Genomic DNA, 16,970 nt, shown 5'->3' with positions numbered 1-16,970 from the left:
GCCTCCTCCCTGGGGGATGGGCAGCAGAGAAGAAGGCGGAGGGAAACTTATGACAAAACTATAATAATTTAGGAACTATGAAGGGTTCATGAGGGAGAAGGGAGTGGAGAGGGAGGGGGAAATGAGCAACTGATATTAGGGGCTAGAGTGGGAGGCAAATGTTTTGAGAATGATGAGGGCAACAAATGTGCATATGTGCTTGACACAATGTATGTATGTATGTATGTATGGATTGTGATGAGAATTGTACGAGCCCCCAATAAAATAATTTTTAAAAAAGGATGCAAATAACAGTGCATGAAAATATTCTACATCATACCTTGGTGAATGAATACTGTCTGGCGACATAAAAGTCTGTATGCTGCTGGGTCTCTACTCCTCTGGAACAAAAGAGAATAAAGAAAACCAAAAGACTCAAAGAAGAAACCAGCCCACAGAACTAAGAGTCCTCATGAATCATGGCCTCATCTAGCTAGAAAGCCGAAGAACTAGATAGTGCCTGGATGATCCCACCGACAACTCTGGCCAGGAACAGAATAGAAAGTCCTGGTTAGAATGGGAGAAAAATATGGAACAACAGCAACAAAGTAGAGTAGACGGACGAATCTAGTAGAGGCAGAAAGAGCTCCAAAATTACTGCCCGTGTCATCCTTCCAGCGTGGAACTGAAATCACGTGCACAGGCCACCTCTCAACCAAACAGACTGGTTTTAAAAGAAGCAAAGTCACCCACAAGGTATGTGCTTCTTAGAAAAACCGATTAACTACATGCAACCAAAAGGGCAAAGGGTCCCCAAACAAAGCTGAAAGAGCAGGGGAGGTCAAGGAAATCAGAGACTGCAAACAGGGACTCCAGGATGGAAAGGAGGAGGAGAGTGCTGAGACATTTGGAAGACGGTAACTAACGCCATGGAAGAGTCTGTGTATGAATTAACGAATGGAAAACAAATTTGCTGTGAAAATTTTTATAGAACATACAATAAAATGCTCAAAAATGTGAAAAACAAAAAACAAAAAAAACAACTTAAAAAAACCAAGATCCTCTTAATGTCACATCAGCATTTGGAATGGTTACCATCAAAAGGCAGCTTTTGTATGAGTTCCAAGCTTTCTGTATCTGTGAGCTCTATTCCCATGTTCCCCAGAATCCTTTTCACATCTTTGCCATCAACATCTCCTCCTTAAAGAAAAAGACAAACACCACGATAAATATGAATTTAAATCTTCATCTAATGTCTAATGATTCTAATAATGAAAAAGAATTTATGGATTTGCAACATGTGCAGAGGCCATGGGATGTCCTTAAAGAAATGGACATTCACCTCAAATCATTTGCTTTCTAAATCTTAATAAAGGAAGCCACACTCATAAGGACAGTGGCAAGGCAACTCTATTCCCAGAGAAATTTGCTGCTGCCGCCGCCGCTGCTATTATTGATAGCTGCCACCCAGTCTGTTTTGACTCACAACCACCCTGTGTAACACAGAACGAAGCATCTCTTGTTCCTGTGCCATCCTCACAATTATTCTTATGTTTGAACCCTTGTTGCAACCGTTGTGGCCGTGGTGGAATCCAGCTGGTTCGGCAGAATTGATACCTAAATATTTGTTGAGTTCAGCAACTGGTTGTTAACATGGCACTTGTAATCAGAGCTACCACTAAGGTGGGTGGCTGGCAGTCACCCAATATAGAAATAAAAAAATTTTATTTCTTATTCTTTTTAATGTTCATATGTACAACAGTGTAGTCTAAAGTGCCTGTAGTATAATGTTCATTCTGTCCATCAGCATAAAAAACTAGACAGAAGTATGCTTGTAATATTTATTTATTTACTAGAGAAAACTCATTATGCTTTTGATGAAATATTACATTTTTACTTAAAAAATATGTTACTCCAGTAAACAAACATATACCGTAATGAGAAAAAGTGCCAAACAACCAGAAGGTGACATGCTGTCATTCATTTCAGCTTTGTGCTATGCCCCAAATTCCCATTAGCCAGTATGAGTAAATTATGCAATTCCTGGAAGTCTTCAAAGAGCTAAAAATATCTTCAGAACATTTGCTGTAAGTTCAGCAGAAGCAGAAAGGGTTTTTCAAAGATGAACATAATATGTTCGGAGAAGAGAAGTCACCTGTTTCTAATATATCCAACACAATGACTATTGTCTAATAGGCCTAATGGGATTCTACTCCTACAGTGAAAAGATGATTAAAGATAAATCACACAGCCATTGATGGTGAGATAAAAGCGAAAATTGCAAGGGAGGATGCCAATCAAGAAGCAATATGGAAATATCTTAAATAACAGTTTTATTGTTCTTTGTGAGGTATGATATTTTAATGAAAACTAGAACATAATCTAGTTTTGTGTACTTCTTTCATTATTATTATTTAAGTATTAATGTTTGAAGTAATAAACTACCTTTTAATATATTGTTTTTTAATACTTAAAATGGTCATTAGGGAAGTGAACCAGTTGTTAAATTACTTTAATTCCACCACTGCACTATATCAATCCATTTCATCAAAAGTCTTCCTCTTGATCACTGCCCCTCCACTTTACCAAGCATGATGTCCTTTTTCAGGGACTGGTCTCTCCTGACAGCATGTTCAAAGTATGTGAGATGAAGTCTCGCCATCCTTGCTTTTAAAGAACATTCTGGCTGTACTTCTTCCAAGACAGATCCAACACTGATATTGAATTTTTCATGTAATTCAGGTTCTTGGATTATTTGCTTAGCATATAGATTGAATGAGTATGGTGAAAGGATAAAACTCTGATGCACACTTTTCCTGATTTAAACCAGGCAGTAGTCCCTTGTTCTGTTCACATACTGCCTCTTGATCCATGTACAGATTCCACATGAATACAATGAACTGTTCTGGAATTCCCGTTCTTCTTGAGGTTAACCAAAGTTTGTTATGACCCACACAGGCAAATGCCTTGGCATAGTCAACAAAACACAAGTAAACATCTTTCTGGGATGCCCGGCTTTGAGTTCCTTGTTCCACATCCTCTTCTGAATCCAGCTTGAATTTCTGGCAGCTCCCTGTCAATGTACTGCTGCAACTGCTGTTGGATGATCTTCAGAAAAATTTTACTTGCACATGATATTCATGATGTGGTTCTGTAATTTCCACATCCTGTGGGGTCACCTTTCTTTTGAATGGGTACAAATATGCATCTTTTCCAGGCTCTTTCCACAGCTGTAGATTCTATTTGGAGAAGTCCACTTGTATAGTCACTGCTTGTGTAGTTGAAAAAAGGTATTTGTGATGCAAAACACTGGTCTTACAAAATTCTATCATGTGACATCCAGCTTGGTTTCTATCCCCAAGCCACATTTCCTTTCTCTTTGTTTCCAACTTTTGCACTCCAATTGCCAAACATTGCGTGTTTGACCAATTTCAGACTGAAGACGTTGGAAGAATTATTCAATTTCTTCATCAATAGCTTTTGTGGTTGCAGAAATGTGAATGATACGATATTAACTGGATTTCCTTATATGTTGATAGATTTTATCCATCACAGATAGCATTGAACTTCAAGATAGATCTTGAAATGTTCCTTCTGAAGATGTTTTCAATGTCATTCCTCTCATTCCTGGCATAGTAAACCAATGGCCATTTCAGCTCACTAATACTTAGGATATAGATCATTATGCATTCCATTTCATTTTTCATTGACTTCCAATTTCCTAGATTCATTCTTCTTATATGCTAAGTTCCAATTATTAATATATATTTACAGCTGTTTCTTCTCGTCTTGAAGTGTGCCTCATCAGCAAATGAAGGTCTCAAAGTTTTACTCCATTCATGTTGTGGTCGAATCTACTTTGAGAAGGCAACTCTTCCTCAGTCATATTTTGAGTGTCTTAGAACCTGAGGAGCTCATCTTGTGGCACTGTATCTAACAGCGTTCCACTGCTATTCATGAGGGTTCAGTCCCTGACAATATTCTGCTTCTAATCACAAGGTTTGCAGTGGCTAATTCCTCAGAAGTGTACAGCCCATTCCTTCTCTGTGGTCTGTTCTTAATTTGGAAGCTTTGTTGAAGTGGTCACCTCCAGTGATCCTGCTGGTCTTTGAAACACCAGTGATATAGCTTCCAGCATCATTGCAATGTTCAAATACAGTAAGATAGACTGAAAGACAAGTGGTGAGTGAAATCTGCTAGTCTTATATTAAAAGTTATCTGAGGTCTTTACCAAAGATTTGCCTCATCTGTTGTTTTACTAATATAGGTTTTCAGATGTTCTGAAAAGGGCAAAGTACAGATGTTAAAAAAATACCAGAAAACAAGTGAAATGCTAACATTTGATTTAAAATGTTTAATAATAGGAGGTAATTTATAATTAACATGGCATTTAAGGAATAATGGCAAACTAGAATTGCTGTAACTAGTAAACATTTTAGATTTATAATTTTCCACTTGCCTGTAGTAGCTTTTATTCCTTCCATCACATCTTTCAGGGCAACTTTCCCATTAGCTACAAGAAAAAGTTCATTGAAGACAATGTCACAGGCTTAGAATAGAGACTTGACATGTATTTTGTGGAATAATATCATAAATGAATAACTTACATCTCAATTTTACTTGATACCATTTAAAAATTCATAATATCAGGGAACAAAGGTAATTTTTTACTAATTCAGAGGTCCCATCTATCTTGGAATATGAGTCAGAAAATTATACCCAATTCAGCATTTTGGATCCCATTATAAATCATTGTTGGGGATTGTTCAAGTATTCTGGTAATTCTACCACATGTACCAACATAAATTTAAGAGAGAAATCACTATGTGGTATATTAAAAAATGATTATTTAAGGAGATAGTTGCATTAGTAGGATTTCAGAGAAAAATAAAGGGAATCTGTATACTTATACTTGGAGGAAAAGTTGAGAAAAGAGAAGAAAGTCTAGCCATATCCAATATTGCTTGAGTAGGAAAAATTGAGAAAAACTTATCAGGGAGGCAGATGGAGTTTGAAGGTCAGGTCAATCTGAATTCTTTTTAAACTGAAGTTAGTAGACAGAGAAGTGGATAGAATTGATTTTTCTATAGTTTTTCATATTTCAATTAATTTTCTTTTTTACTAATCTAAATATCTAAGTAGCACCCTCAGCCATTCTTGGTTAGCATAGGGAAAGATATATACTACTCTTAGATAAACTGTAACGAAGATTCAAGATCCATTCTGACTTTATTATCAGTTCTCACAGCTTTGTAACATGTGCTTGCCACCTATTAAATCTATTTGTTAAAGTATACACTGTAGGAAAAGAAAAAAATATACTCTGAGGCTATATATAGTGCCCACCATCAACTTGTAGATTATCTGACAGGTTTTTCATTTCCTCTTCCGTGAGCCTGAGTCCCATATTCTCTAGAGAATTTTCCAGGTTATTTAGGTCAAGCTTCCCCTCTGAGAAAAGAGAAAGTGTAAGGACATGAAGAAAAATAATATTATACCAAAATTTTGCATGAATAATATTAATAGCATTGTTAATGACTGTGGTGGTTCATACTGCATCAATTTAAATAGGTTGAAACTGCATTTCAAGAATTCTCTTTCCTATGTATTCTGAGGGTTGGGTCCAGAGAAACTTGCATGGAATTTGGAAAGTAGAAGCGCTGTAGCAATGGTTACACTCTGAAAGATGGAGGTAGGATGCCAGATGCCACCACGGTTTGCTCTGCCGCTACAGTGACTTCTGGTCTTTAGGCTTACCACCAGAAGCAGAGACAGAAACCTTCATCAACTTCTTCACCAGCTCTCAGAATTGCCCAGAATTCAATCCCTATAATAAACTCCTTATTCCACATCATTCATGGTGGAATTCTTATTTCCTGACTGATACCCCAGCTAATACAACAACCACAAATTCTATTAAAACAAGGCCAAAAGGAAAATGTATGTCTTTGTATAATTACCATCTTAAAAAGGTTAAAACCCTAAACAGACTTATTCAAGTATACAAGTCAATAAGTTATTTAACATTAAATTTTGTCTTAGAAATAAGACTATAGAACAAGATAATATTAGGAGGTGTAAGCAAGTAGAACTTCAGACAGTCAAGCTAATATTGTACATTATAAGTAGGGACTGTCTTTATTGCCTGAATTTCTGTATTATTTTTACAGTTAACCAAATCTTTTGAATAACTGTAGTCTTTCACTTCATTTGTGCTGTCACTTCTGGGTTTGATGGCTTTTTATTGGGGGAGATGGGTATATTCAACTGAAAAGAATGAAACTTCCTGTAAGATAAAATAGATGCTGTCAAACTGTGGGTAAAGCTGACGTAATCAGAAATCAAGGAATTATACCAAAATGGGGGATCAGGAATAGCATAGAACAAAGTCTAGGGATATCAGACAATAAGCATTTTAATTGGGGTTCTTACTCACCCTTGAAAAACTTCACACCCCTCATCAATCTATGCTGATATACCTTTCCAGTACCTGGAAGAAAAGCCACAATTCATATAATAGTTAAATTAACCTATTACAATCACCATGTAATATAAGTGGAATAAATATAGACAGAACACTTTTATAAGACTTCTGCCTAATTTGTATTGTACTTCATCTAATATAGTGAAGTTAAGCAATAGAAACTTTTCTCATTGGGACAAACCTTTCTATTGCTGAGTCTAAGTATGGCATTCCTTCATTCTGTTTTCTATTTCCTATCTTTATTTCTTTCTCACGGATCTGCTATTTTTCCCTCTTTTCATTTTTGCTTATAATAAAAGCAAATTTATAAGCCTGAGAGTTAACAGAATGATTAACTGTTAATAACAATTTTTGTCTGAAGGGTTCCTCAACTTCTAATATAAATTCTAAATGATGATGACAAGTTTGCCATACTTGTGTAACTTAGAACTCAGTGTCTTTAATCTTTTGTTTCTTTTACATTTTTTAGAGAAAAATAAACAGAAATTCCAAAAATTTTGGAATTTATTACCCAGTCCCTGGAGCCAGTGGCATCTCTGCAATGACTTACCATCAGTTGGCAGTGATTTCATTAGTTGCTCTTGTTCCTTATCTGTGAGCTCAATCCCCATATTTTTCAGGACATTTTTCAGATTACCAGAATCAACCTTGTCTCCTTTGAAAAGAGGGGACATGTGAACTTTAGGCAGTATGGTATGCTCTACTATAAAATAGGGTATTCAGTGTAGGATAAGGCCATTCTAATGTTCAGAATGAAAAGTCACAATGAAAAGAAGACATTCCTAGTGGTAGAGTCACTGTGCTTGTTTTGTGATTTAACTTATAATAAGCTAAAGAACATTTTTTTCTAAAGTTGGGAAAAACAACTATCAGGATGAAAAAGAATATTGATTAATAAATTGTGCTTGATGACAATTATTTTATTTGGGGAATATACAATCTTGATCTTTTAGTTTAACTATATCATTTGTGTTATCTCTCTACTTATGTTTATTAAACATTAGTAAAATGTTTTATTGGCATAAACAACAATGGCTTTAGGATTTTAAATAGCCTGAAGCCTATTGTAAGACTCACTGTCATTGAGTCAATTCTGACTCTTAGTGACCCTATAAGAGGAAAGCTGCCCCTCTGAGTTTTGAAAACTATAATTCTTTATGGGCGTAGAAAGCCTCATCTTTCTCCTGTGGAGAGGCTGGTGGTTAGGAACTGTTGACTTTGTGGTTATCAGCCTAATTCGTCCTATATTAGGCACCTGGTCATTTTATATCAATCTAAGGGGCCATATATGTATATATTTTATTATGAAACATCAAATTTCAATAAGATAACGGAAATACACTGAAAGGTAATATAAAGCACTAAAATGGCAAACTTACAACAACCTCTCACCTGTGAAAACTTGCACTTTATTCATCAAAGTTTCTAGAGAAGTCTTCTCATCAACTGTAGGAAGAGGTCAAAGTCACACTAAGATATAAGAGACTCATAAAACGTTGTGAAACAGAGCTTGAGAATAAAAATAATAGATCCTATTTACGATGTGCCAGGCACTGTCCTAAGTGCCTATACTTATTGAAGAAATAATTACTGAACACAGTCTTTGCTATTCTTTGAATCCAATTTCTATTGCCATCCTGAGGATTAGAAAGAAAACCTTAAATATTAAAACAAGCATTGTAACAATGAGAATTCATGGACAGTTCTATAATATTTCAACTTTATAAGTGTTAGTCAAACTCTTGGATGCTAGGGAAGCACTTCAGAGATGTAGCACCATCTCAAGAGCCTGTATTTTACTATGAAAAATGTAAAAGACTCTCTAATACTAATCATACACTCAAGTATAAAACATAAAAATCATACATACTAAGTAAAATGTGTTAATGCAAACTTTTGTTTTAATGTGGAACTGGCTATTTACACTCTGTCTTCATTCTTGACTACTGTCAGGGTTGGTCACCAATTCTAAAGTCCCTTTCATTATGACTTTGATTACCAGTAGCTCTTATATCTGAAGTCCCTCAGGGTAACTATGGTATCTGAAAGTTTACTTACCATCAACAGGGAGACTTTGAACCAGATCTTTAAGTTCCTTATCTGAAAGTTTGATTCCCATATTACCCAGGACCTTATCCAGGTTGTTGACATTAACTTTCCCACCTAAGGAGACAGTGTGTAGAGAAAATTATGTAACTGTAAAGAGAGGTACTTAATCTTTTTGGCAACACACCTTATTGTGAAGATTACATATAATTTCAGAGGTGGTATGTGTTCTCTCAAGTCTATTCACAGACCCTCTGATCCTTATTTATTGTTTATGGATTAAGAAAGATTGTTCTAAAGTACAAATAAACATTAGATTTAACAAAGAGGTTAGAGACTTTATGTTTAAACAGTCAACTGTGAAGTTAGAATTAAGGCTGTTTTCCATGAAATTTGTTTGGGGGACTAGCCTACACAACATAACATTTTAAAAGGAGTTAGTTGAATAAATACTAGGAGATTCTGGTTGTAGAGGCAAACATTATTTACTTCTCACCATAACTTAATTATGGCCACTTCTGAATATTATTCGTGATTTTTGAACACAGAATTTCTAATCCAGTTTTATTTGTTGTTGATTACATTTCTGAGACTCACTGGTAATCTGTTCTGTCACTTTCTGGTATGCTAACTTGAAATTCTATTATTTCTTCTGTTGAAAGTTTATAAAACCCCGAGAGAGTGGAGAAGTTTCTTCTTAGATATAAAATAGGAGATGATTAGCTAAAATAGTCACTGGTTTTTAGTGGGGGAATTTTTAGTGTAGTGATTTGCAATCAGTACATATGACAGATGGCAGCATTCACAAATTTCATGTCTGGCAACATTACAAATATGAATGTCCCGTAATTCATCTACAGTCTCATTATACTTCTCACTCACTTTTAAGAGATTTCACACCTTCTAGTAACCGGTTTTCATAGATATTGTTGTCATCTGTAAGAAAAGGAAGAATTCCGTTTAGAGAATTGTGAATAATTATGAGAATATTCAAAAGAGAACTGAGTTTTGAGACTTTGCACCATACATCTATGATTTAATAAAAGAATTTTACAGAAAACTAGGAAAATTTAGCCCAATAGGCCCTCTACAACATAGTGGTTTTGAAGGAGCTCTGTGGCATTTTGAGCTGATAACCACAGTCCACAGTTGGAAACCACTAGCAGCTCCGCTGGAGAAAGACAGGGCTCTGCTCTATGAGAGAGTCACAGTCTCGGAACTCACAGGGACCATTCCACCCTGTCCTGCAGGGTTTCTCTCCGTTGGCATTGACTCCCTGGCAGTGAGGTTTTTTTGGTTCTGCCTTTATTCACTTTATTTTAATCTCAAGGGAGGTGCTGTCAGTTAAGCCTTGGAATGCTAACCACAAGGCCAGCAGTTCAAAACCAACAGCTTTCTGTGGGCGAAAGATCAGGTTTTCAATAGCCGGGCACCATCAGCTTTCTTCGCCACATTTGCTTATGCACCCATTTGTCTTCAGCAATCGTATCATGGAGGTGAGCACACAATGATATGATTTTTTGTTCTTTGACGTCAGATAACTGATCCCTTCAGTATCCAGCTATCAAAAGATATAGCGTCTGGGGTCTTAAAGGCTTGAAGGTAAACAAGCAGCCATCTAGCTCAGAAGCAACAAAACCCACAAGGAAGATGCACACTAGCCTGTGCGATCACGAGGTGTCGAAGGGATCAGGTATAAGGCATCATCAGAACAAAAAATCTTACCATAGTGAGTGATGGGGGAAGTGCGGAGTGGAGACCCAAAGCCCATTTGCAGGCCACTGGAGACCCCCTTGCAGAGAGGTTTCGGGGAGGAGATGAGCCAGTCAGGGTGCGATGTAGCAACGATGAAAAATACAACTTTCCTCTAGTTCCTAAAGGTCCCCCCCCCATCCACCCACTATCATGATCTGAATTCTACCTTTCAAGTCTGGCTAGACCAGAGGATGTACCCTGGTACAGATAGGAACTGGAAACAGGGAATCCAGGGTGGATCATCCCTTCAGGACCAGTGGTGTGAGTGGCAATTCTGGGAGGGTAGAGGGAGAGTGGGTTGGAACCAATTACAAGGAACTATATGTGACCTCCTCCCTGGGGAATAGACAACAGAAAAGTGGGTGAAGGGAGACATCGGACAGGGCAAGATATGACAAAATAACAATTTATAAATTATCAAGAGCTCATGAAGGAGGGGGGAACGGGGAGGGAGGGGAAAAATGAGGACCTGATGATGGGGGCTTAAGTGGAGAGCAAATGTTTTGAGAATGATGAGGGCAATGAATGTATAAATGTGCTTTACACAATTGATGTATGTATGGATTGTGATAAGAGTTGTATGAGCCCCTAATAAAATGACAAAAAAAAATCAGGTTTTCTTCTTTCATAAAGATTTACAGCCTGGAAAACTCTATGGACAGTCAGTATAAATAAAGTCAGACATGACCTGATGGCAGTAGGGTGGGTAAAAGTAAAATTGGTGTAATAGGGATTCTGCTATAAAGGGAATTTCTATCCTTTTTTCAAACATATAGATTCTGTATTTTCAGAAGCCTAGGAAATAGAAATGGTTTCAGGGACTCTTAAATAGACACAGAAGTCTAAGAGCTCTTATCAGTTATATCAGTACTTGAAAGTCCTACCATCAAACTGCAGATGTCTCCTCAGATTCAGGAATTCCTTATCTGTGAGCTCTATCCCCATGCTTTCCAGAATAGTTTTCATGTCCTCGATATTAAGCTGCTCTCCTTAATAAAAAGATTAAAATAATGTGGAATTTAAGTGCAATCCAATGATTTCAAAGAAGGGAACTAATTCACAATGTCTTTAGAGCACTGCATAGCCTGGAGTAGGAGCCTTCTCTGAGATAAGAACAGAGATAATGGCTTTCTTGGAAACACTGTTTTCTGAGGCTTATAAGTGAGGGCATTCATTCATTATAGTGGTCATGAGAAGGAACTTGTAGGACATACATCTAAAGGGAACTATTGATCCAAGACCCCCAACTGATGCTTTGAAATTCAACTTTGTGCTTTTATAAGGCTGCACTTCCCACAAGCTGTTCCTCACCAATGACTTGAGTCTGGCGGGGATACTAAGGGAGATCGATTTCTGAGAGGCATGGGACTCCTGTGATGCTTGACTCTGGCTGGAGGATTCCTGGGAAGTCTTGTCAGACCTTAGCTTGTAAGGTAATCTAAGTTGCTTCCACCCGACTTTCTCGCCTCACTTGGGGTCAGACTTGCATTACAGTCTGAGAGTCTCCTATCCTTTCTGGGATCCCTACTTGGTTTTTTATTTGTACATGGGTAGTTTCCCCTAATGAAATAGGTGAATATTTCATCCTGCCTTGCTGTCTGTACCTTGGAAGATTTGGACTAACACACTCAATGAAAATGACAAGAAATAAGCATTATACACTTACATCTTTTGTCATTTAGAAAATTGCAAATGGCATATTCAACTGATTACCATGGTCTTTCCCAAAGATTTATTTTATCTTATATTGTAAGTTTTTACTATCTTAAAATAAGAACAATGAAGTATATATTTTTTCTTTTTATTCTTTTTTTTTTACAATGAAGTGTATTAATATAGAAGATATCAGAAAACATTCCAACTCTGGGATAGTGGATAAAGAGGAGGTAAAATAGCAAATTAGCATGGCAATTAATGTATAAAGAAAATTACTGTAAACAATCAGGATCTCACGTTTATATTTTCTCACTCACCTATAATCTCTTTGGTTCCATCTATCACCTTATTCAGATCAATTTTTCCATTAGCTACAAAGCAAAAGGTGTATTGAGAAACAATAAAAGCCTTAAGTTTAGAAAAACATATAAAGCATATATATTGAGAGGAAAGTCTTAAGGAATCCCATTTATATAATCTTATCCCATTTATGTTAAATTTCTGAATTTCTGTCTATGTTTGCAAAAGAAAAATGATAATTTTTCTGAGCCCATTGATATCGGTCAGTTGTCAAATAACCCTCATTTTAGGTACTTCCACAATACTCAGACAGGAGCCATAAATACACCCTACAAGGCCAAATGAATTATACTGGGGCAAGGGAGGCTTGAATGTGCTAAGATATATGAATATCATTTCAGGAAGAATGGTGGGGAGAATCTACTATATTAAAGAGAGCCTGGGAAGTGTGTGTGTGTGTGTGTGTGTGTGTGTGTGTGTGTGTGTGTGTGAGTGAGAGAGAGAACCAAACCAAACTAGGAGCAATATAAACTGTAAGGTGAACTATGGGAGTTCACCCTTCTAGAAGAGTTAACATTACAAGAACCAAACCCACTGCTGTTGAGGTGACCAACAAAAAGAATTTCCCCTTTGGGCTTTTGAGGCTATAAGTGTATTCAGGAGCAGAAAACTCCATCTGGTGGATTCCATCTGCCCATCTTGTGGTTAGCAACCTGACAGGTAACATGCTATGCCACTAAGGCTCCTTAGAAGAGTAATATGCTCCCTCAATCTTATACTGCCATCACTACAATTTGGATTATTGTTATTTTTAGTTGTCATCGAGTCAGTTCAACTCATAGCGACCGTATGTATAACAGAACCAAATGCTCCCTGGTCCTATGCCATCCTACCAATTGTTCTTATGTTTAAATTCATCTATGCAGCCACTGTCAATCCATCTTGCTGAAGGTCTTCCTCATATTCTCTGTCCCTGTTCTTTACCAAGCATGCTGCCTTTGAAGGATTGGATTCTCCTGACATGTCCTAAGGATATGGGATGAAGTCTTTCCATCCTTGCTTAAGAAGCATTCTGGTTGCACTTCTTCCAAGACAGATGTGTTTGTTCTTTTTGCACTCCATGGTACTTTCAATACTCTTCACCAGTACCATAATTCAAATGATCAATTCTTCAGTCTTCCTTATTTAATATCTAACTTTACATAATTTCATGTCAACTTGATAAACAAGTATAGGGGTGGAGTCTAGCTTGTTAATCAGGTCAAAGCCTGATGATGCCTCCTTGTGGGTGTGACCTTCTCATGAGGATTCTGGAAACTTCCTCTCTTTCGACCTGGAGGTGGAACATTCTCTCTCTGCTTCACCTTCCTGCTATTGAATTACTTGGAAAGCTGGAGGAGCCATATGGAGACCACACACCAGTGCCGATAGGCTTTCACTGGCATTGGATCCACAATACTTTTCACCCACTGGCGTGTGATCTTCCTGCATTTGGCATCATTATGAGTGGCTACGTGAGTTTGAAGAGGAATTTATGGACTCAAATTGGACATATGAACTAAGATCAGACTTATGGACTTGATCTGGACTGGGCTGAGATGTTTTCTTAATATACCTTTGCTCTTTGATATAAAGCTCTCTCTTACACATACATGAGTGTCAATGAATTTGTTTCTCTATTCGACCCGGTCTAATGCACTCTGTCTCTTAATCCCCTTTTCAAGTTTATAGAATATTTTGTGGCTGGGAAATTGATTTTACATGTTACTCCTACAATTCTAAAATATATATAAGCCTTTATACTCTGGTCTATCATTTCTTTTTTGAATTTGGTATTTATTTCTGTTTATTCTTTGATTCTGAATTTTACAGTAATACACATTTGTCTAAATCATTAATCTGTCCAGTGGATTCTCGCTCCTACTGACCTACAGTTCGAGTGGAATTGTTCCAGTTCATTTCCAAATTTGTAAATCTTTATGCAGATAGCCTCATCTTTCTCTCAAAGAGTGGCTGGTAGTTTTGAACTTGTAAACTGACCTTGTGGTTAGTGGCCTAATGGTTAACCCACTATACCATTGGGCCTCCTTAATCTAACCCTAAACCTTTATTAACAAAACATTTTTTATTGCTTCACTCCTTTTGTGTTCTCTGTGCTTTTTAGAAGATTTGTCCATCTTGCTTTTCTAAGTTTTCTGAGTGCTTTTTATTAGGTTCCAATTTGTAAGAGGTTAAATATGTATATACTTTTCTACCTTTTCTTAATATCTAACACATAATATATATTTTAATTAAGTTCACTGCTTAATTCTGATACAAAGAATATGCCTGTTTCCTAAAATATATTAAAGAATTCATTCTTTCTCTCCATATTGGAAATGTTTCAATAGCACTGGAGTTGTTTGTTGCAATAGACTTTCAAATCTTGACATTTTCAAGTCTTAATAATAACATACTTTAAAAATAAAAGAAATAGAAGATGAGCCATAAAGGGAATAATTCTTAAGAAAACACTTTCCAAAGAAGTGAGGTATTTTAATTGAGCTAAATTCAACTTGGGGAAATCTGGGAGCCAGGAAAAACTAGCTATCTTTTACTGATTTTTCCAACCCAACCGATTACTCTCTTTGATGCAGGAATTTGGGTGAGGAGACCCTCAGAAGGAAGACAGAGAGTGAGGGCCATGAATGAAAGTGGGGAAATACCATCAACAGGAAGATTTTCTCTCAGCTGCATGAGTTCTTTCTCAGTAAGCTTAATATTCATATTTTCCAGAAAGGAGCCCAGGTTGTTGATATCAACCTTTCCTCCTTAAGAAAAACAGAAAAGGAACATGATATTATATAACTGTACAATAAAAATAGACAATGGAAAAAGTTTGATTTGCATGTTTGTATTGTGATTGATATTTCTTATAAGAAGACTATCAGTTATTTACATTAAACCTTTCCAAGAATACCCATAAAGTCATGAAGAGGAAAGAAAGTGAAACACCTTTTTCTTGATATATATGTTGATAGCAAGCCTACAGAGCACAGAAGTTCTTAAGAAGTTTACTGGCAATGGGACCTGAAGCCAACTTACATATTACTTTTAACAGTGCTAATAGCATTAATAAGTATCTATCTTATTGCTCAGATCCTCAGATTAGTTGTGTCTATTGCACAACAACTTTTTTAACTGCAATGAAGTGAACCTAATCTTCTACTTCCATTTTGCCATGCCTAAATAGAAAAATTCAAAGATATAATAGTATTTCCTATGAAGATAAAAGTATGTATATATAGCATTTCTGTGTGGAGTGTAGATATATTGAAAGAGGCAAAAAGAAAAAGGAGAAATGTGAAGATGGAGACAGAGCCCAAATTATATATAATGAAAGCATATAGATTTCAGACTAAAGCAGTAGTACAGTATGATTCTGACTTACTTTTGAGAGACTTCACTTCATTCAGTAACCTATTCTTATGCATTTTTCCATCACCTGTTTTTTAAAAAAAGGCTTTGTTTGTGGGAGGGAAATTGACAAATAAAAACTCAATTCATTTCAAAAAAGAAACACTTGTGATTTATCCAAGAATATTTAATTGTATTTTACATCTAAGTAGTAATAAAGTTAAAGAATTCTGAAATCTCTAAATGCACCGATGCTTTATTTCACTGGACCATTTATAGAAGAATTCTACCTTGTTAGAATATACATAGTTAGAAAGAAGAAATGTCCTTTATATATATCATGCTTGTGTATACATGAATCTTCTTTTTTGTCCAGTTTCTATTCTTTAATTGGGATGTGTTTTTATTAAAAATAACATTTATAATTATTTGTCATACCATTGCAAATATTTACCTAATTTATTTTTTCACAACATGAACAAGTTTTAAATATTTATAAAGTCAAATTTATCTTTTTCATTTATTATTCTGAGTTTTTGAAGGTAAAGATTTCTGCAATTGGTTAAAAAAAAGTATGTGTTTATATTTATGTGTGTTTGCATACAGACAGGGAGAATGAGGGAGAGGGAAATAAAGGGTAACACAAATGGGGGACTGAACAAATAGGGTAAAAGGTATATGGGAGCACTATGCTTAAAACTTTTCTGTTTGAAATTATGTCAAAATAAAAATTATGTCAAAATATTATTTATGGGAACAAAAAATCTATCTAAAATATTATGATTATCTAAGTGAGTCAAAGAGAAAAAAAACAAGAATCAAAGGCTACTTAATAAAAATGATAATGTAAAGTATACATCTGAATCTATGAAATAAGGCTAATAAGGAGTGAAAATAAAAATCAGTCAACTGTTTAACCTTAAAAATGTTACAAAAAGAACGACAAAGTCCTCTTGTTGTTAGTTGTCACGGAGTCAATTCTGACTCCTGGCAACCCCCTGTCCCTAAGAGAAAAAAAGGAAGGCACTGACAATAATCAAATCAGAAATTAATTAAACAAAAAGTAAAAGAATTGATGAATCTAAAAGTCTGTTCTGTGAGGGAAGGGATAAGTAATAACACAGATAAATAATAAAAATATAGCTAAAAAGTTAAAATATAGAGTCATAAATCAGGATGGGAAAATAAATATAAGCAGGTAAAACTGTAAATTAAAAGAGAATATTTTAAAATTTAAAACAAAAATTCTGCGCTGTAATCTCTGTTTGATTGAACAATAATCAGAAAATATAAATTACTAAAATTGGTTGGAGGAAAAACAGAAAACTGAAAGAGTTCACTTATCATGAATATG

At 35.8% G+C, this 16,970-nt stretch overlaps 1 protein-coding gene across 1 annotated transcript in view; it reads right to left on the bottom strand.

Moving 5' to 3' along the window:
* LOC123522714 overlaps window positions 1–15,003 on the bottom strand; it is an 18,674-nt gene extending 3,671 nt beyond the window's left edge. Inside the window, exons 1-11 of the mRNA XM_045299476.1 lie at window positions 14,926–15,003; window positions 12,238–12,291; window positions 11,149–11,253; window positions 9,392–9,445; window positions 8,522–8,626; window positions 7,856–7,909; window positions 7,014–7,118; window positions 6,416–6,469; window positions 5,326–5,430; window positions 4,439–4,492; window positions 1,075–1,179 (exon numbers count right to left, since the gene is read on the bottom strand). Coding sequence (XP_045155411.1) covers window positions 1,075–1,179; window positions 4,439–4,492; window positions 5,326–5,430; window positions 6,416–6,469; window positions 7,014–7,118; window positions 7,856–7,909; window positions 8,522–8,626; window positions 9,392–9,445; window positions 11,149–11,253; window positions 12,238–12,291; window positions 14,926–14,986 — 856 coding nt within the window. The 5' untranslated portion in view covers window positions 14,987–15,003. The remainder of the gene's footprint in view (window positions 1–1,074; window positions 1,180–4,438; window positions 4,493–5,325; window positions 5,431–6,415; window positions 6,470–7,013; window positions 7,119–7,855; window positions 7,910–8,521; window positions 8,627–9,391; window positions 9,446–11,148; window positions 11,254–12,237; window positions 12,292–14,925) is intronic.
* Window positions 15,004–16,970: the final 1,967 nt, after the last annotated feature.

This window comes from Echinops telfairi, unplaced genomic scaffold (assembly GCF_000313985.2).
Source record: "Echinops telfairi isolate 266 unplaced genomic scaffold, ASM31398v2 ScPeMD7_7458;HRSCAF=8496, whole genome shotgun sequence".
Classification (NCBI taxonomy): domain Eukaryota; kingdom Metazoa; phylum Chordata; class Mammalia; order Afrosoricida; family Tenrecidae; genus Echinops; species Echinops telfairi.
Note: the sequence above shows the minus strand (reverse complement) of the source record. Positions and strands in the feature narration are given on the sequence as shown.